At 46.0% G+C, this 21793-nt stretch overlaps 1 protein-coding gene across 1 annotated transcript; it reads right to left on the bottom strand.

Moving 5' to 3' along the window:
- Positions 1 to 6768: 6768 nt before the first annotated feature.
- Positions 6769 to 21086, bottom strand: FDX1 (ferredoxin 1). Its single transcript, XM_056858663.1, has 4 exons — positions 20947 to 21086; positions 13751 to 13875; positions 9898 to 10027; positions 6769 to 6884 (listed from the first exon to the last, which is right to left on the bottom strand). Exons 1-4 carry the CDS (start codon positions 21084 to 21086, stop codon positions 6770 to 6772), a joined length of 510 nt encoding a protein of 169 aa, XP_056714641.1. The 3' UTR covers position 6769.
- Positions 21087 to 21793: the final 707 nt, after the last annotated feature.

The raw sequence follows: 21793 nt of genomic DNA, 5'->3' as shown, positions 1-21793 counted from the left end.
TTAGGAGTGGTTGTTTGGAGCTGTGGACTCTAATCTGGAGAACCGGGTTTGATTCTCCACTCCTCCACATGAGCGGGCTGGGTGAGCCAGCTGGGTGACTTTGGGCGAGTCACAGTTCTCTTAGAGCTCTCTCAGCCCCACCTACCTCACAGGGTGCCTGTTGTGGGGAGAGGAAGAGAAGCTGATAGTAAGCCGGTTTGATTCTTCCTTAAGTGGTAGAGAAAGTCAGCATACAAAAACCAACTCTTCTTCTTCCTACGCTGCTCACAGCTGATACAGCCTACCACCTCCTGCTCTTGCCTCTTTTGCCCATCATGTCTAGGAAAAAGCACAGATGCAACGGTAATTTTGCTGGACCCCCCTTTCCTTTCTGAGAGAATGGGAGTGGGAAGCCCCTTAAATGGTGACAGTGGGGGAAATGGCACGTGGCCCCACACCATTTTGGAAATGGATCTTAGCTCCACCCCCTCCCCATAGTGGCTGCAGAGGAGTGTCCACATACACGGTCTCTTTTGAGCTGGATCAAAATTTTGTTCATTTTTAATCTGTCTTAAAGGGGAAAGCTCTAGAGACACCACAAATTGTGCTTGGAATGAGAAGAAAAAGAGTTGGTTTTAGGGTTGCCAACCTCCAGGTAGTAGCTGGAGCTCTCCTGCTATTACAACTACTCTCCAGTCAATTGAGATCAGTTCTCCTGGAGAAAATGGCCGCTTTGGCAATTGGAGTCTATGGCATTGGAGTCCCTCCCCTCCCCAAACCCCGCCCTCCTCAGGCTCCACCCCAAAAACCTCCCACCGGTGGCGAAGAGGGACCTGGCAACCCTAGTTGGTTTTTATATGCCAACTTTCTCTACCTTTTAAGGAGAATGAAACTGTTTTACAATGTCCTTCCCTCCACACACACACAACAGGCACCTTGTGAGGTAGGTGGGGCTGGGAGAGTTCAGAGAGAACTGTGACTAGCCCAAGGTCACCCAGCTGGCTTCGTGTGCAGGAGTGGGGGAAACAAATCCAGTTCACCAGATTAGCCTCAGCCGCTCATGTGGAGGAGTGGGGAATCAAACCCGGTTCTCCAGATCAGAGTCCACTGCTCTTCACCGCTACACCACGCTGGCTTGACATCATGTGGATGCTCTCTTTTTATTACGTATGTCCTACTTTGCATGCAGGGATCCCCACCCCCAGCATGGAAAGTAGGACACCCCCAATCCTACCCCACATAAAGGAGGGACATCCACATTGTCCTTCTCATTCAGAGCACAATTTGTGGTGCTGCCGGGGCTTCCCCCTTTAAGGTGGATTAATACATTCTGTTTTCTGGAACAGTCAGTTGCTGCTTTTCAAAGATGGCGGCTGGCAGCCATTATCCGAGTCATTACTCCAGCAGCACCCTCTCCTCCACCTATTGGAGGGCGGGCCCTGGCACTGAAAAGGAACACCCAAGGCCAAGCAGTTGGAAGGGCTTTATTCTTGTTTTCTTTTCCAGACTCTCCACGTGTGTATGTGCCGTCAAGTTGCTTCTGAATTATGGCGACCCTATGAATCAACAACCTCCAAAACATCATATAATTAACAGTCTTGCTCACCTCTTGCAAGTTGAAGGCCGGTGGCGTCCTTGATTGAGTCAACCCATCTCATGTCAGGTCACTTTCTTTTCCTACTGCCTTCAGCTTTTTCTAGCATTATTATCTTTTCTAGCAGGCTTGCCTTTTCACGATGCGACCTTAGGTTAGTCATTTTAACTTCGAGGGAGAATTCAGGCTTGATTTGACCTAGAACCCAATTATTTGTCATTTTGGCGGTCCACGGTATCCGTAAAACTCCTCCGACACCACATTTCAAATTAATCAGCTGCATGGAGATAAGTGGGTTGCAGTGGGGAGGGGGGGCAGCAGCAGGAAAGTTCCATTTGACAAATGGAAAATTTATTCTGGATCCAACCCCATGTTTTCTGTTCATGGACCTCAGCCAGTACAAGAGGGGCCCTTGATTTCTGCTCATTGCTCCTCCTGCTGCAGACCCTCCATGCTGCTCTGGGGGCCCACCGACCCCTCCACCCGCACAACAGGCCACACTGGATTGATGGAAATAGCAAAGCTCAGTTTCATGACTGCCGCCCTACTCCTTAATTAGGATGTAAGGTACTGAAGACTTTTTTTTTTGTTAATAATTGCTTTCTGATTTGTATTAGCACACTATTTTTCTTCTCATTTTGAATGAAACTTGTTTTGGTAAAAGTCTGTGTAATCATTAATCGTTGTCCATCTTCTACTGTATTTATTATAGGTACCTGCTTCGTATTTAACATTGTGATTTTGCCCGAAAGCCACATTTCTTTCTTTCTAGTTCCACAATTTTGGAGCTAAGTTTTTAAAACCTTGTGGTTCACAGTTAAGCTGAGCGCTGAGTTACTTACCAACACTTTAAAAACCTTTTCTTTTAAATATACTAATTCCTAACAATTCGACACTGTCCCTCCCAAACACTTAAATATTAAACACTGTAAATCACCTCCAAAATGGATATTATGTTCAAAGGGGCTGTACTCATCGTCAACCACAAGATTTCTTTTTTCCCCACTCTCTTGATCGTTATTTCTGCATCCATTCCTTTCAGGAATGCAGCTTTCATTTTTATGTGTGTTGCAAATTTTGGGTGGGATTCTACTGAACTGTGGTGGGATTCTACTGAACTGCAAATTGAAAGAGTTTGTGAGATGCTTCTCTTCTGTCCCTTTCCATAAAAAACTGCTCTTGAGAATGAGGGGGGAGGTGTCTCGTGGGGACAGAGTAGAATATGCTAGGGGCCTGCATCAAAAAGGGGAGAATGGTCAGAAACGGCCCCTTCCTCTTCTCCTCTTGCATGAGCTTTTGCCACGTGCAGGGAAAGGACTGTCATCCACTCAATTTATATCACTTCAAGTCTGGAAGTATCAAATGCTTGTTGTGAGCTCTGCAGGCAGCACATGTTAATATTATAGGTTCCTCCTAGGAGCCTGGCTCTTAACAATGGAGCTTCAGTCCAAAACAATATGGGCATGCTTTCTCTACTTTCTATTTACTCCCCCACTCCCGGTTCAAAGTTTCACAATGCTCAAAGTCATTTACCCTGAATCACCTGATAAAGCCAAAGGGGAGGGTTGCCTTCTGTCCCTACTGTACGGGAAGGCTCTTCTGGGACTCTTCTGAGTAAAACTTATTTCTTTCCCAGAAGACTGTACTTTTTCTAGCAACCACTAATGGCATGATTACCAACTCAAGTCAAAAACAGAAGCCCTTAGAAAATATAAAAAGGGTTTATTTGCCAATTTGTTCAACACTGAGAAATATATACATCTGTGCGGATTTCCTCGAGCCGATTAATCACCAACATTTACAGGATAGGTACTGAACTAGGAAAGGTGGTTATGAACCTGGCTCACGTAACGTTTATTCTTTCTGTGCCCAAATTTAAAAAGGAAGCCCAGAACAAATTTGGCGCAAGAACCTATGCTAAAATACCAATCACTAAACAGTGTCTGTTATTTCACAGCTGCATTGGTTTAATAAAGCACAAGTTTCAGGTTCAAAAATAATGCATGAAATGAAACAACTTACAAAGGGCCTGTGCACACTGCATTGACTGCACTGGAAGAAGTAAAAGCAAGTGTGTGTGTATAAAATAAGGGAGAGAAGGAAGTAGGATAAATCAGTGGCTCGCTTTAAGTATGGGATCATACACTCCTCACAAATCAGTGGAGGAACTTGGCAGAAGAGTTGGTTATATGCCGACTTTCTCTACCACTTAAGGGAGAGTCAAACCGGCTTACAATCACCTTCCCTTCCCCCTCCCCACAACAGATACCCTGTAAGGTAGGTGAGGCTGAGAGAGCTCTTAATAGAACTGTAACTTGCCCAAGGTCACCCAGCTGGATTCATGTGTAGGAGCGGGGAAACAAATCCAGTTCACCAGATTAGCCTTCGCCGCTCATGTGGAGGAGTGGGGAACTGAACCCGGTTCTCCAGATCAGAGTCCACCACTCCAAACCACCGCTCTTACCCACTACACCACGCTGGTTCTCAGTGAACAGGCAGTGAACTCTTATGGACAATCTCTTAATGACCTTCCTTCAGCTTGTTAAATTTTCTCTGCCCTGGGGCATAGCAACCAATAACTGTGTTCTTTTCATACAGGACACTACTCAATTAAAAAAAAATGTCCAGCACAGAATTAAGGGCAAAAGTCCTTAACAGAACAACGGTGTGTTGCACAAGCTGACAGCTGCGAGGCAAGCCTTTAAAAAAGCGCCCAACAGATCAACCCTGGAAGTACAGATTTTGAGGGAAATTCAAGTCATTATGTGAAACAAATCAAGCTATCAAATAGTCTAAAAAGAACAGAGTGAGTGTCAATAGTAAATTTTGTGTTTAGCAAGAAGAAGATGAGGGACTGGAAGGAATCACTGAGAAGAGATCAGAAAATCACTGGGAATTTAGACACGCACGCCACAAAACAGCATGAAACTGCTGAATTTGGGGGACAGACAAGAAGATTCCTGCTCACCTGGTCCTCTAAGTTAGCAGAATGGGCGCATAGCGTTGAATGCAGGGGTTTGGGCCTCAATGAGCAACAAGCTGTTTGTCTTGCCCAAAAACCAACAGGTGCCTTGTGAGGAAAAAGGTATTGCTTCTTTATGCCAGTTTTTTAAATTCCACCATTTCTCTAAGGCTCCTTTCTTCTGGTTTATCTTCAAGGCCACCCTGGGCGGTTGGGTAAGGCTGAGAGTTTGGGACTGGCCCCGGGTCATTCGGCGAGTCTCATGGCAGGGTGGGGATTATGAACCCAGATCTCCCCAAGTCTGACAAGCTAACTGCTACTCACAATGGTGCTTTCTCTGTATCGCCTCTCCCTCCCTACGAGGTACCGAAGAGTCAGGCAGGGGATGAACACCTCACCAGGATACCATCAGAGGCCAATTTCCCCTTCTCCCTACTTCGAGGGTCCCCAACCCATTTGAGCCTGAGTGCAGCTTTGGAATTCTGACCTAGCGTGGCTGGCACAACCACAAAATGGCCGCCACGGGAGGTGGAGCCAGCCACAAAGTGGTCCCCACAGTTTACCCTCAGTCATACAGTGATGATTCGTGTGTTGTTGTGGCTGCTGCTGCCAAAGCAACATTTAAAAAAAAAAAAAATCTGCACAGTCCTGCTGGGCAAAGGCTCTCCTTCCCTGGAGGTTTTTAAGAAGAGGCTAGATGGCCCTCTGTCAGCAATGCTGATTCTGTGACCTTAAGCATATCATGAGAGGGAGGGCATCTTGGGCATCTTCTGGTCACTGGGAGTGTGAGGAGTGGGAGGTAGTTGTGAGTTTCCTGCATTGTGCAGGGGGTTGGACTAGATGACCCTGGTGGTCCCTTCCAACTCTATGATTCTACCTGGCTCCTCCCACTTTTGAAAAACAGGCATCAGAAAAGGTGTTGCCATGTGCCATGGCACTTGCCCTACTTCCAGGTCTTCTCCAAGAGATATGCAACTGCTCTCTATGACTGCAGGAGGGCAATTTCTGTATTTACCAGACTATTTGGGGTATATGTCTTTTTAAAAAATTCTGTATAGGGAAGTGCCCCAAGTATGAAGAAACTCTGACCTGGCCTGTAGATGCTCCTTACTGACAGACAACTGACCATCAAGCTTGCTATCACAAGGTATGACAGTACTGAGTGCTGCTACATAGTTTTACTACAGGTAGCTTGATGGAATGGGGGAGGGGACTAATTAACATGTGTTTGTATGTAACATTTTTAATAATGCCAGCCCTCTTTGCCATCGTATAGATAGTGGAGGTTCAAAGTCAGAAGGCAGACCCAAAGCAAATTCAGCAACTGGCAGCATTTGGGAAATGGGAAGAAGGCAACTCTTGCATACAGCAAAGTGTTTTTTAAAAAAAAGATGTCTAAATTGATGTGTGCTTATACAAACTGTGCAAAGTAATTTTAAAGGAGGTATGCAGTTCCATTTTCCAGCTGGAAAGATGGAGGCTTAATAAAAAGATTTGCCAACTGGCTATAGCACAGCACTTGGCTACGTATACCTAAGTGGAATAGATCGCAACAGCACTTAGCACCATACAGTTGCACAGAGAACTGTAGCTTTCAAAGGGCTTGTGAGAACATTTGCTTGTACTGTTACATACGGGTGACTGCCCAACCAAAACATCAACTAAGAGATAGCCACATACTGAGCCCACAGATAGATATCTTTTCAGCAGCAAAATAAGGCCACTTGCTTGGAACAGTAAACTGTAGAGGGGAGTCATGTCACGCCATTATAGGAATGACTCCAAACCCTCAAATCGCATGAAACTCCAATGGAGCTCATCAGCATTGCAAACAATACAATGAAACCATCTCCATCCTTCCAGCTAAAGGGATGAGACTCACTCAGGTTACATCTGCTTTCAGTGTTTTGTTTAAACTAAACTTTAATTTTAGAAGGCTTTGGCTTCCCTCCATCTCAATTTCAGTACGAAGTATACCAACGCTGAATTTGTAGTGCCTAAAACTTAAAAACGTTGCATTGTGTATAACATTCCACAGTTCATTTCTAGGTATTCGCTCATTTCAGAATCACAAAAACATACGGCTGACTTTGATAAAGGAAATTAAACATGACCATCTAATACTGACAGTCTTAAAATTACCGCCTATTTGTGAACGTTTTTACTTATCATTAACCGTATAGAAATAAGTTATAAAAAATAATTCGGTTTTGCAAAAAGACATCCTGAATTTTTTAAGGGTTCTTGCCAACGTCTACGGATTGCCTGACATCAGCAAAGGATTCTGGCACTCGGACAATCATATTGTTCATAGATTTTTGCAAGCAGATCTGGCAACCCAGTCGAGACCTAGAGGAGAAGGGGGAGAAGAAGAAGAAAAGCCATCTTGAGATGAAGCCAAGCTTTTTTATAACACTTTAACAAACTCCAAAGATGTGGCAGTGATTTCTGTCAGGTTGGGGGAGAGAATTTAGCTCATCACAGTTACTATTTCAAAGGACAAAAAAGGTGAACGTGGAAAAAGGGAAAAAGACAAGAAGGGAAGGAATAAAAGTTTAAGACGCATGCTTATGTAAACATCAGATAAATAAACAGTTACCATTTATATGGGGAGGGGACTGTGGCTCAGTGGTAGAGCATCTGCTTGGCATGCAGAAGACCCCAGGTTCAATCCCCGGCATCTCCATTTAAAGGGACTAGGCAGATCGGTAATGTGAAAGACCCCTGCCTAAGACCCTGGAGAGCCACGGCCGGTCTGAGCAGACAATACGGACTTTGATGGACCAAGGGTCTGATTCCGTATAAGGCAGCTTCATGTGTGTTCATGTGTGTCTGTTCCGTCAAGTCACAGCTTATGGCAACCCCACAGGGTTTTCAAGGCAACAGACATTCGGTTTACCATTGATCACCCAGCCGGCTTCATGTGGAGGAACAGGAATTTGAACACATTTCTCCAGATTAGAGTCAACCGCTCTTAAACCACTACATCACGCTGGCTCTCAAAATTTATATAGTGCAGGGGTGGGGAACCTTTTTTCTCCCAAGGGCCATTTGGATATTTATAACATCATTCGTGGGCCATACCAAATTATCAACTTAAAAATTAGCCAACCAATACGTTTCTCAATGGCCCGGGTGGGAAAGGGTGAACACAGTTTCTTGGGCAGTCCTAGCAGCTCCATCCCTAACGACTCTTCTGCAAGGGGGGAAAAAGATTCCTTTTCTTGGCAAAACAAACTCACATCTGCCTTGAAAGGAGGCTATTCCTGCCCGCGGGAGGGAGCAGATCACCAGTCTTAGATCCTTCTGAGCTAGAGATCTGCCAGGACCCACGAAGGGCCACACCAAATGATTTCGCGGGCCTTAAACGGCCCCCGTGCCTGACGTTCCCCACCCCTGATATAGTGCTTCACAATGTTCTCAACACTGACCTGGAGACAGACTTACACAAGCAATTTGGAAACGAGGAGGGGAAACTGGGCCATTCCACCCTACAGCAAGGGGAGGTGATTTTGCCCAGCTTCCCCTCTTCACAGCTGCCCACCAGCATTTTTTCTCTGAGGGTCCTCCACCCTCACACAAGACTCTTCAGGCCAGGGTACGTAGGGGGGTGCTGTGGGAAGGGGAAGAGACTTCCTTGGTTCTTGTAGGTTATCCGGGCTGTGTAACCGTGGTCTTGGAATTTTCTTTCCTGACGTTTCACCAGCAACTGTGGCAGGCATCTTCAGAGTAGTAACACTGAAGGACAGTGCCTCTCAGTGTCAAGGGTGTAGGAAGAGTAATATATAGTCAGAAAGGGGTTGGGTTTGAGCTGAGTATTGTCCTGCAAAAGTAATGTGCTAATCATTGTCCTGTAAGTATCAAGATAATGTGCTAATGAGGGTATGGTATGTTAATATGGAACCATTGTATCCTAAAGTGATCTGTTAATGTGTGTAATCCAAAGCTAATCTGCATGGCTATTGTTGCTTGCGTTTGCGCAAGCCTGGATCCAGTTTATCACCTTGTAGTGCTCCTTAAAACACTAACCAATGTTACAGGAGTCTTCCTCCACGTTGCAGAACAGGGACTGACGGAGGTAGCTGGCTTCTGACTACTGAGTGAGCTCAAGGGAGATTAGAACCAGGAACTTTCCCAATTAATGTTTCAGTACTTCTGCCCAGAGAGCCCCGTGGCACCGAGTGGTAAGCTGCAGTACTGCAGTCAAAAGTTCTGTTCAGCGTGGTGTAGTGTTTAAGAGCAGTGGTTTGGAGAGGTGGAGTCTGATCTGGAGAACCAGGTTTGGTTCTCCCACTCCTCCACATGAGCAGCGGAGGCTAATCTGGTGAATTGGGTTTGCTTCCCCACTCCTACACACGAAGCCAGCTGGGTGACCTTGGGCAAGTTACAGCTCTGTTAGAGCTCTCTTGGCCCCACCTACCTCACAGTGTGTCTGCTGTGGGGAGGGGAAGGGAAGGTGATTGTAAGCCAGTTTGAGTCTCCCTTAAGTGGTAGAGAATGTCAGCATATAAAAACCAACTCTTCTTCCTCACTACCTAAGTTTGATCCCGACGGAAGTCAGTTTCAGGTAGCCGGCTCAAGGTTGACTCACCCTTCCAAACTTCCAAGGTCGGTAAAATGAGTACCCAGCTTGCTGGGGGTAAAGTGTAGATTGCTGGGGAAGGCAATGCCAAACCACCCAGTAAAAAACATAGCCTGACTAGTAAACGTCAGGATGTGATGTCTCCCCATGGGTCAGTAATGACCCGGTGCTTGCACAGGGGACTACTTTTACCTTTTTACTTCAGCACCTGTACCACACCTAGAGATTCAGTAAGGAGGCACGGGGTAACTGCTGGCACAACCATATTAATTTCTACTGTTCTCATTCTACTGAGAATGACCAATAAATGCTCAAGCATTGCTTTTAAGACATCAAAGACTCAGCTCAAGCCTTGTTAAAAAAAGTTACGTGAATGCAAGACTGCAGGAAAGGGTGACAATCTGCCAAAAATGTTTCCTTGACGAATCCACACTAAGAACATGACAAGACCTGGGGAGGGGGGGGAAATGCTTTGGCCTGTACAGATCTTTTTCACTGATGCGGACAATTCATTCCAGTTTTAAAAGAAGCCAAACAAGTTTGAAAAAGAAGGGTAAGGACTGACAAACCAAATGCTTTGAACACAAAAACCTGACATTCTAGGCAGAAGTCAATATTAAAAAAGACCGGAAAAGTAGCTTTATCCAGAGGGGGGGAAATGATTGCTTATGAAGCAAAACTCAGAATGTCATGACTTGCATATAACTGATTCCATACATTTAGTGCAGCCTAAACAGCGTGCAGCTTCCAGAAGGAAACTGCAATTCTCTTTGACCTTACGTTTCTGTCAATCCATAGGCAAGGTCCAGCATATCCAATTCCTCATCGGTAATTGCATCTAGTTTTTTATACACGTCCTCTTCAAAGATTAAGTGACACGTAGAGCAAGCAAGCGTTCCTTCACATGCACCTAAAAATTAACATGAGAATTAGGTCATACTTTAGACTTCTCCATTTAATTCCACCACGTTAATATTTCAGTTAATATTTCCACCACATTAATATATTGCCACCATATTAATATTTCAGTTTTTATGGTTACCTATACCACAAAGCTGTAAGAACAAAACCACACATGAAACTGCTTTATACCGTCAGATCCCTAGTCCATCTAGCTCACTATCAGCTATCCTAAGAGGCAGTAGTTCTCTAGAGTCTCACAAAGAAAAATATTTTTCCTCACCAACCTGCTATTCTTTGCAAGCATTAGGCCTTGATTCGGTCCTTGGCATCTCCAGTTAAAAGGATTGGGCAGTAGGTGATGTGAAAGATCTCTACCTGAGATCCCGGAGAACCTTAATAGACCAATAGTCTGATTCAACATAAGGCAGCTTTGTGTGTTCATCCTTTAACTGGAGATGCCAGGAACCGAATCCAGGCCCTACTGCATGCAAAGCATGTAACTTAGGTCTGAGCCACTAACTCTCTCCTTCAACACATATGAAACAGGACAGGTTAATAGAACACAAATCGTACATCCACTCGTTTCGCCCAACCTGTGCATGTTCAGAAAAACGTTTGGAAAACATTAAGTGCATATTTAACTACTAAAATGAGGAGGAAATATGTAGTCCATACATACCGTGCATTCCCACGGTATTCCTGAGTCTAACACAGATTAGCCCATTAACCACAAAACGCCAAACTTCTTTTCTTGAGTTATTACATAGGTTATATAGCCTAAGGGTTACTAGATAAGGCTGATTTATGCGTCAGACGAAAAATTATGAAATGGGCCAGTCAAAAAAAATCTGAATTTGGAGAAAGGCCTAACACAGCAATGAAATAAAAAGTACGTTATGGACCAGAAGGATTACATGAAGCAGTAAATATACTGGAAAGTTTATCTGTATCTACAGTGCCCCCTAGTGACAAAATCAGAGATAGGATCTTCATTTGCAGTCATTTAATGATGCAACTGCCCCGACCTTGGATAGCTCAGGCTAGCCTGATCTCACCAGATCTCAGAAGCTAAGCAAGGTCGACCACGGCAAGTATTTGGATGGAAGACCGCCAAGGAATGTTAGTGTTGTGACGTGGAGGGTGGCAATGGCAAACCCCCTCCGAACCTCTCGCCTTGAAAACCTCACGGGGTTGCCACAAGTCAGGTGCGACTTGATGGCAAAAAAATAATAATTTTAAAAATGATATGACCAGCAACTGTTTGCTATGGTCAGAGGTGAATTTCCATCAGGGTGTTTCACTCATCTTGCTTCAGTCATCTGGCTAGCATATTAAGTATGATTTGGAAAGTTGAGTACTAGAACCAGACTTGCAGCTGGTGTGTGTAAAACTCTACAGGCTTCCAAAAGATTCCTGGACCAGGTAGATTTAAGGTGCTGACATTGCTCTTTAAAGCCCAAATTGAAGAAGAAGAAGAGTTAGTTTTTATATGCCGACTTTCTCTGCCACTTAAGGGAGAATCAAACCGGCTTACAATTACCTTTCCCTTCCCCTCCCCACAACAGACATACTGTGAGTTAGGTGGGACTGAGAGAGATCTAAGAGAGCTGTGACTAGCCCAAGGTCACCCAACTGGCTTCGTGCGTAGGAATAGGGAAACCAACCCGGTTCACCGGATTAGCCTCCGCAGCTCATGTGGAAGAGTGGGAATCAAACCCGGTTTTCAGGATCAGACTCCACCGCTCCAGCCCACCGCTCTTGACCACTACACCACACTGGCTCTAAGAGAGTATACCGTACAGGCTTCCCCCAACCTGGTGGTGCACACAAATAACTAAGGTGGTCCTGCTTAAGGTCCCTTCTCACAGGAAGGCTCCCCATGTATAGTAGCCCCAGAGGGTTAGAATAACTTGCTGTGACATGACCGTTTTAGGAGAGTTGCTGACTGAAGTTTTCCACCATGCTTGTGTTTAGGGCATCACTCTCATCTGAAAACTTGAATTCATCTTTTAGCCCAACTATTGTGGCTTTTAATTTATTTATTTAAGCCATTCTTCGTGGCTCAAGTTTGTTTTAATAGTTCTACAATTCAGTGGTTCCCACTTTTCGGGCCATTGCCCCTCGGTTGCACAAACTCAACCCCAGCGCCCCCTACCCTATCCTATAAAAAGCATTATTCAAAATAGGGGTTTGCATGACTCACTAAAGATAACAATAAAATTTCAAAACAGTAACAATAAATTGCACATCTATTCAAAATCAAATTAAATATTTTTAGTTGAAATTTATTCAGCAAAACTGATGAACTTGATCCAGTGGTACCAGCTCTTCAAAGTCTGGAAGAATTCCAATAGTTTCCACCAAATTTGCCAGCGTGGTGCCATAGCTTGATCTATTGTAAATTAGTGAACAACACAGTTGATGGGGCCCACCTCTAGCACCCCCCTGCTGCCCTCTTGCCTCTTAGTGCCCCCCTAGGTCAGGGGTCGGCAAACTCATTGGTCAAAAGAGCCAAATATCAACAGTACAACGATTGAGATTTCTTTTGAGAGCCAGATTTCTTAAACTTAAACTATATAGGTAGGTACACTGTTTATTAACTTAATAAACTTTAATTAAAGTTTTAAGTCTTGATTAAACTATAGGTACACTGAATAAAACGTGATATCATACTTAATAGTGATCTTATTTATTGATAAAAAATTGTAAGTCCCTGCCATTTTCCTCCTCCCCGTCCGGAGTCCTCGTCTGGAGGCCTGGTCTACCGCCATAAAAGCCTATTGGTAAACCTGGCCTCCAGCTGAATCCCATTGGGAGGCCAGGTCTACCCATTGGCTTTCTTGGCAGTAGACCTGGCCTCCGGAGGCCCATAGAAGCCAATTGGTAGACCTGGCCTCTGAAGGGGGACTTTTTTCCCTCCTCGGAGTCCAGGTCTACTGCCAAGAAAGCCAGTGGGTAGACATGGCCTCCCAATGGGACTCAGCCGGAGGCCAGGTCTACCAAAGGAAGCCCGCCCCGCCCAACAGCTGATAGGTGGGGGGGGGCAGGAACCGCCAAGCCGCCTGCCCAGCAATCACGCGGCTAGAGGGGAGGGGAGGCTTTAGCCTCCCAACCATTGAGGGCAAGGGAAAGGGGGACCCGGCCATTCTCCACGATGGGGGGGGGAGAGACAGCCCGCTCGCCCACTCTCTCAGGCGCGCCGGCTCCACAGCCCGGCTGCCGGCGCGAGCAGCTGCAAGAGCAGGGGCTCCGAACCAAGTTCGGAGAGCCGCACTGAACGGGCCAAAGAGCCGCATGCGGCTCTGGAGCCGCAGTTTTGAGACCCCTGCCCTAGGTAATCCCCCCCAGGGGCTGGTACTGCCCACTTTGGGAACCACTGTCCTACATGATGGTTACATTCACTGAAACATACTTGAGATTTCTGAAAACTGGCTAATAAATTCTGAAAGAAAATAAGCAGGAAGTAGCATGTCAAGAGTTATACCCATATGGATAATAATTAAAAATTAGGCGGTGTGCTGGATGATCAGGCTTGAGTCTAGAGAGATGTATGATAGATGAATGAAATTAGATTTAGGGTGAAGATGGAACGTGGAGTTGGAGAAGCAAACGTAGGAAAAAGATCAAAAGCATTGATCCACTGGCTATTTTGAAGCTAAAACACCCTGAAGTTTGTTTCCTTATGAAATCATGTTCTGTAGTTACTGGAAATTAAGCACTTGCTACTTACCAAATCCATCTATGTCTAGATTGTTATCAACCACAACATCTAGAAGTGAGTCTCCAACTTTTCCCTGGGCTGTTAGTTTATCTCCATCACGAGTTATAAAGTGGACGGTAACTTTATCTTCTGAGCTGGGGGGAGAAAAAATCCACAGTATTTTTCCTTGTCTACAGCAATGTAAGGGGCAAACTTTTCGGGAAATAACTTGACAACAAAAATTTTTAATACTTGGTGGACAGCATTGCTGAACACCAGACGAGGCACTGAAAATTCATCTAATAAATATGGATCTTCACCCTCTACTGTAGCAGTAAACATCTGTAGCAGTTTAGTTTTAAAAAAACCTTGACAGCAAGTTTTTCTACATCTTTTTCTTGTTCGCCCATGTCAAATGCTCCTTACACACAGAAAACTAACTTGTCAGGAACAAGACTATATTAGTACAGAGTTGCACAAACTCAGGACTGGGGAGATTTGGGGGTGTATGAGGATACTTCAGGAAGTCCACAAAACCCTCATAAGGGCAGAGGGCAAGCTCCTCCCAGTTCTTTTCAGAAACCCCCTTGATCTTTTTAGGACGGGCAGGAGGCCGTACCCTACCCATGAAGGGAAAAACAGCCCCTCCACTGTTGCATCAGTGGGCCTATGGGAAAGCTGCTCCAGAATCCAATCGCCTTTCAGAGAGGGGGACGGGATGCTGGAGGGAAGCACGGCGGCCGCCTGCCAAGGAGAGGGCAGTCCTGGTTTGGGTCTGCCACAGCAAGAAAGCAGTTTGAAGGGTAGCCCTGGCCGACAGAATGGCAGAGTGGGGTCACACTACCTCTGAGAGAGGACGGAGCACCCGGTTGTTAGGCCTGTCTCTGGTGATGAGCAGACCTGGTACCGTTTAGTCTGGCTCTTGGGAAAGCGCAGGCTGGTGTGGACGAAACCCTGTGGGGTTGTTGAAGGATCCGACCTGACAGAGAGTCAAGTGAAAGCCTGTTTGTACCTGCAGGCATTCAAGAGCATTCAAACCACAGTCTGAAACCACAACTAGCTGAAATATATGTGCCTCAGCCAGCCAGGCCTCTCCTTTGACTGTCTGGAGACCTGTGCCACTGATCCATTCTTTAAAAACCAACCTGCAAATAAATAAATCTCCTTTGTTCTTTACATGCAACCTCTACTGCATCACAAAATGTACCTCACATCAGTGAACCCAAAGCCTTTACATTTGCTGCCCTAAGAACGTCTGGTAACTGAAGGGAAGGTTTACAGTTTAAAACAAACCTGGTTCCCTAAAAATCATAACAGGCTGTGTGGGTCCCCTCAGTTGGTAGAAAGGACCTGTCACACCTCTGCCCACCCCCCACCCCCAAGGACAGCTACAAGATGCTCTCATGAATAATGATTTGCTCTTTGGGGCACAAGTCTGAAGAAGTGAGCTGTGGCTCACGAAAGCTCGTACTCTGCCAGAAATTTTGTTAGTCTTTAAGGTGCTACTGGACTCTTGCTCTTTTCTTCTGCTACAGACAGACTAACATGGCTACCCATCGTGATCTATCTTTGGGGCACAGTCAGCGATGAAAGATTGACCTCCACAAAATTCAGTCAAGTGTGTGCTCTTTTGATGGTTAGTTAGAAGAAGAAGAGTTTCTCTGCCACTTAAGCGAGACTCAAACCGGCTTACAATCCCCTTCCCTTCCCCTCCCCACAACAGACACCCTGTGAGGTGGGCGGGGCTGAGAGCTGTGAGTAGCCCAAGGTCACCCAGCTGGCTTCGTGTGTAGGAGTGGGGAAACAAAGCCAGTTCACCAGATTAGCCTCCACAGCTCATGGGAAGGAGTGGGGTATCAAACCCGGTTCCCCAGATCAGAGTCCACCGCTCCAAACCACCGCTCTTAACCACTACACCATGCTAGCTCTTAACTTGCTGAATCCCTACCAAGTTTAGAACAGTAGTTACTAATTACACTGCACTGTCACTATAAATCACACCCAGAGGACCTGCTTGTTTGTAACATCGTCCACCTGGAATTCCACCTACTGTGAGATCGGACCTGACCTCATGAATTCCTTCCCTGCTGGAAAAAAATGAACAGCTGAACGAAGGAGATCTGTTTATTTGACCATAGGCTCTTCCTGTCCCTACAAGAAAAAACAAGCTTTCTAGATGGTTTTATCTTGCAAGGGCAGTGACTTCTCCGCTTCAGATATACTTAAGGATCCCCCTAGTTCATTCTCTATGCAGAAAGGAGTAGGCCGAGAATGGAGGCATCCAATGTCAACATGGAATAGAATCAGATAAACTGGAAGAGGGTGCTGTTGCCACAAAATCTGAGAAGCTGCAACAATAAATAATGGCTGCGTTCAGACATCACAAACAAGCAACAAACTGGTTGTTACACGGACAAGCCTGAAATTCTTGCCCTCGGTCCCTCCCAACAGCGGAGACCAGACTGACAGCTTCCTGGCTTTGGAAGTATTCAAATTAGCCAAAATTCGTTGTGATGTCCAAATTGGCCACTAACTGGCCTTCTTTTTTTTAATTATTAAATTTTTAAAATATTTTTACAACACACAGGTAACAATTAGTAAATTTAATCATATATAGAACTTATTACTCACATTTCTAATAATTAGTTTCTATACTAGGTTTCATTACAATGCTTTCACAATAACTCCTAATCTTATTTTCATCTACATTTGCTTATCAAAAAAGCTGCTTTTAAAACATTTCCTTCTAAAAACTTTCCCTTTTTGCTTTAATTCTCATCTGAGTCTCCAGCCATATAAGTATAAAAGACATTCCATTTTTCCTGAAATTCCAATCTCGGTCTACTATCTATATAGGATTTTAGACTTGCCATTACACCATATTCTGCCAATTTGTTTTTCCATTTTTTCAGAGTTGAGCATTTGTCTGCTTTCCACTTTGCTGCAAATATTATTCTTGCAGCTGTTGCCATATATTTGAATAATTCATTATATATTTTCAGCATATTACTTGGTAATATATTTAATAACATACTTTTAGGGTACATCACAAACTAAATTTTTAAAATCTTTTGCATTTCATCATGGATCTCTATCCAGTATTTTCTTGCTTTCTTGCATGACCACCACGTACGATTGGCCTTTATTTCTCATCCACAAGCGGGACTTTTAAAATAAAGGTGCTGTTTAGAAACTTACACAATACGTAACCGTTTGGCTGCTTGGGATTTTTTAAACAGCACATGGATAAATTGCATAATTGGTATTACAACAGAGAGGATACGCAATACATCCACTATCACTTTTCAGATAAATACCAGCCTGTACCTGCCAGAGATTATTCGCAAAAGTTTCTAGGCTGCCGTTCTCACAACAAGGGGGATCCAACGAGATGTGTGCTATTGGTATTTCATACCAGATGATAAAACATGCTGAGAATTCCAAAGGCTTAATTAATAGCCAGAGAGCCTGATCCTTAATAGTTGCAGCAATGAAGAGATGTAATCAAGATGCAACACCCTTGCTGAGAAACCAGGGCTTTGCAAACGATCCTCAACATTACATCATAGGCCGCCCTTTACCTTTTCTCAGTATTCCCTCCCTTGGCACAGCTCAAAGCTTGGGACAGAGTATTCCCCCAGCAGAAACGACAGCTGTTGTCAGACTGCATCTGGAACCTAAGCAGTTATAACTGGGCAAGTTGTGCCCTTGCCAAGAGACCCTTCAGCCGGTGCCAAAAAGCAGCTCAAAGGATCAAGGGGTCACCCTTCTATTCTTCCAAGACAAAATTGCTCTTTTCCCACAGATACTGCCATATCTACTTAGCCCAAGTTTCGATTTAGGTCAATGCTGTGTTTCTGACAGCAGGGCCTTTGCCCCCATCCTGGCTGCAGCTACCATCTAACCCATTTTCAGATAACAAAGCACAGCATGGCAACTCGCAAGAATGTGCCAGCTCACAGCTTAATAAAAAGTGCTGATGCAACCACAATAACGACTGTATCTTCTGATTGTCCTCAGCACCCATATGTCATGAACACACATGAAGCTGCCTTATAATGAATCAGACCCTTGGTCCATCCAAGTCAGTACTGTCTACTCAAACCGGCAGCGGCTCTCCAGGGTCTGAAGCAGAGGACTTTCAGATCACCTACTTGCCTAGTCCCTTTAACTGGAGATGCCGGGGATTGAACCTGGGACCGTCTGCATGCCAAGCAGAGGCTCTACCACTAAGCCATGACCCTTCCTTCCCAAACATGGTCAAACGTCCTGTGCAAACTAGGCAGTTTACAGGTACCGTCACTAGGACTGCCATTGGCCAGATCCGAATCCACCCAATTTTAAAAATTGAATTTTGCTCCATGATCACATGCCTATGTTTATTTTTAAGCAGCAGCAACAGCAGGCGAACTATGCTAAACTTTTAGACACTTAAAAGCAAAACCAGGTCAAAAATCTACAAAAAAATATTTCAATAAGGCTCAGTAAACGTCTATGTTTATTAATTTTTAAGCAGCAGCAACAAGCAGGTGAACTATTCTAAACTTTTAGACGCTTAAAAGCAAAACCAGGTCAACAATCTACAACAGGGGTGGGGAACCTCCGGCCCCCGGCCCGGATCCGGCCCACGAGATCATTTTGTCCGGCCCCCGGCCCGCCTGCCGAGGTTGGGAGCTCCACAGCCCACCTGCCGAGGCCAGGAGCTCCACGGAGCTAGCTATCACTAGCCAGGCCCTCCTCTCGGCATTTCAGGCTTCACTGGGAAGCGGGAGCGCATGCACAAAAAACTGAAGGCGGATTGGATTATTGTGGGGGCGTTTCCCCTAAGTCTCCCGGCTTCCTTTTCCTTGCTTTCGGTTCCTCGTGAAAGAGAACACGTGCGTCTGGCCGGCTCTCTCAGCACCCCTCCCCTTTTCTGCCAGCTTTTTCCAGGTGAGTTGAACCTTCCTCCCCCTCCTAGCTTGTTTGTGACCCGAGCGGCCGGGCGCTCCCCCAGCCGCAACCCCATACCACGGCCTGAAGCTGCTGGGGTGGCCGAAGCTCCTGCCTCCTTCTCTCCCCCCCCCGCCCCCTGTGTGCTTGCCGCACCGCGGCTGAAAGTTCCCTGGGTGGCCAAAGCTCCCGTCTCCATTCTTTCCCCCTCCCCCTGTGTGCTTGCCACGCCCAACCCTCCCCGTGCTCCATTCCCCCTGGCCCGCATGCTAGTCGTGCCACCGCTGGAGGGTCCCCGCCGAGCCCTCCCCGTGCTCTGTTCTTCCCAGCTCCCACGCTTGCCGCGCTGCCGCCAGAGGGTCTCCCCGTGCTCCGTTCTTCCTGCCCCCGCGCTTGCTGCGCCACCACCAGAGGGTTCCCGCCCAACCCCCCATGCTTCGTTCTTCCTGCCCCCCGCGCTAGTCGTGCCACAGCTGGAGGGTCCCCGCGCTCCATTCCCCCTGGCCTGTGTGCTAGTCATGCCACCGCTGGAGGGTCCCCGCCCAGCCCTCCTTGTGCTCCGTTCTTCCCGGCCGGCATGCTTGCGTTTGTGTGTGTGTGAGATCCCTGTGCGGGGGAAGGGGGTGCTTCCCCCTATCGCGTGGGTGAGTGTGAGTGCATGATCCTGGGCTGCTGGGTGGCCCGGGGGGGGGGGAGAGAGAGAGAGAGCCCCATGAGGGGGGTGTTGGGGAGGGGAAGCCTCCCTTTCTTTCCTTCCTTCTTTTCTTTCTTTCCTTCTTTTTCTTTCCTTCCTTCTTCCTTCCCTCCCTACTCTGCATAGCCTCTGCTAGGGTTGCCAATCTCCAGGTGGTGGCTGGAGACCTGGCAACCCTAGCTTCTACCCCCCCCCTCCGCCGGGAGAGCTACGCCTGGTATGGCCCCCGAATGATGTTATAAATACCCAAATGGCCCTTGGCAAGAAAAAGGTTCCCCACCCCTGATCTACAAAAAATATTGTCAATAAAGCTCAGTAAACGTTTAAGTTTATTAATTTTTAAGCAGCAGCAACAGCAGGCGAACTATGCTAAACTTTTAGACACTTAAAAGCAAAACCACAAAAACCATGTCAGAAATCTACAAAAACAAACAAACCATTTTCAATAAAGCTCAGTAAACATGGCATCAGAAGAATGGTAGTCAGGAGGGGAAAGACCCATTATCGGGGCGCCACCACGGAAAAGGTCTCTCTCTTGCTCTCTTTTTTAATTACTTTTTATTGTTTTTTTCATAATAACACAATCCATCTTATTCGGTATTTCATAAAGCTTATCTTTCCATATGTTAGTAAATAGCAATATATAGCTTAACGTACACCTTCATTTTTAAATACATCTAATAGTTTGGACTTCCCCCCCCCCCCCAGCTTCCTCTAACCTATTCATAATCTAGTCACTCCTTTATATCGAAAATTATCTATTCTTACTAGACTAATATATAATTATTTCTAATTTTCTATTTATTCCCAGTATCCATTATATACCCATGGTCATATATAACCTAATCACCAATATTATCAATTAAAATTAATTTTTTAAAATGCTAGTAGGTTACATAATAGCTTCCAAGAGAAGGATAGATCTATAAATTCTTTACATTGAATTAAAAACTCATTATTATTCCCCCGCACCTCCCCTTTCTGCCATCATTTCAGCACCCTCCAACACTTTAACACAATCCATCTTATTTGGTATTTCATAAAGCTTATCTTTCCATATGTTAGTAAATAGCAATATATAGCTTAACGTATACCTTCATTTTTAAATACATCTAATAGTGTGGACTTCCCCCCCTCCCAGCTTCCTCTAACCTATTCATAATCTAGTCACTCCTTTATATCGAAAATTATCTATTCTTACTAGACTAATATATAATTATTTATAATTTTCTATTTATTCCCAATATCCATTATATACCCATGGTCACATATAACCTAATCACCAACATTATCAATTAAAATTATTTTTTTAAAAAAATGCTAATAGGTTACATAATAGCTTCCAAGAAAAGGACAGATCTATAAATTCTTTGCATTGAATTAAAAACTCATTATTATTCCCCCGCACCTCCCCTTTCTGCCATCATTTCAGCACCCTCCAACACTTTAACCCTTCTTCTTGAACGGCTTTTTCAACCACCACGGAAAAGGTCTCGGCCCCGGTGTCTCTCAGGCCGAAGGGACGGGAAGGGATCCTGGCCAGCCCAGCCACCCTTACCCCCACCCCCACCCCGGCTGTTTGGGGGCTCTCCTTCCTTACCTGAGCCGAGCCGGGGCTGAAGCATGCAAAAACCGGCCTGGACATCGTAGACGGGCGACGCCGCGGGGAGGAGGGGGAAGCCGGCGGCAGGAGGCGGCCGCGGCCCGGAGGAGACGGCTCACAGCGCCGGAGGCGGCCATGGCGGCTCAAGGACGGCGACGGCGACTCCGGAGCCGACCGCAGCGCAAAGTCCGCCGGGCTTACACAACAGGTCCAGGCAGAGGCGATTCTCGGAGCCCCGTTACGGGAGCGCCGCCTTCCCTCACAGCCACGCTCGCTGGGGAGGAGGCACGCAGCGTGCGTAGCGAGGGTTCTGTTCCGAGCTCATAGAGGGAGGGATTTTTGGCCCGGCGGGCGGCTGCAACTTCCGGTTAAACGTTGACTACGCTGTATTGTAGTGTCGTGAGACGACAGGAGTCGCTGGAAAAGGCAGTCGTGCTGGGAAAAGTGGAGGGCAGCAGGAAAAGAGGGAGACCCAACAAGAGATGGGCGGACTCAATCAAGGAAGCCACGGCCTTCAGTTTGCAAGATCTGAGCAGGGCTGTCAAAGACAGGACATTTTGGAGGACTTTCATTCATAGGGTCGCCATGAGTCGGAAGCGACTTGACGGCACTGAACACACACACGCTGTATTGTAGGCCTTGCCGTCTCTGCGATGGGACTCTTACGCGTCATGCAATGGAAGTGCGAGGGGAGAATCAGTTCCATTTTAGGCCGGAAGTGTTTAAAGAGTCCACTCTTTTTCTAGCTTCAACCGCTCACGCAAACGGCGTAAGAGAAACTGTATGCTATGAAGAATGCGCAACGGGCGTAGCGGTTGCTTTGAGGGGTGATTCCGCGAGGAAC

Source organism: Euleptes europaea, chromosome 12, assembly GCF_029931775.1.
Source record: "Euleptes europaea isolate rEulEur1 chromosome 12, rEulEur1.hap1, whole genome shotgun sequence".
NCBI classification, from domain to species: domain Eukaryota; kingdom Metazoa; phylum Chordata; class Lepidosauria; order Squamata; family Sphaerodactylidae; genus Euleptes; species Euleptes europaea.
Note: the sequence above shows the minus strand (reverse complement) of the source record. Positions and strands in the feature narration are given on the sequence as shown.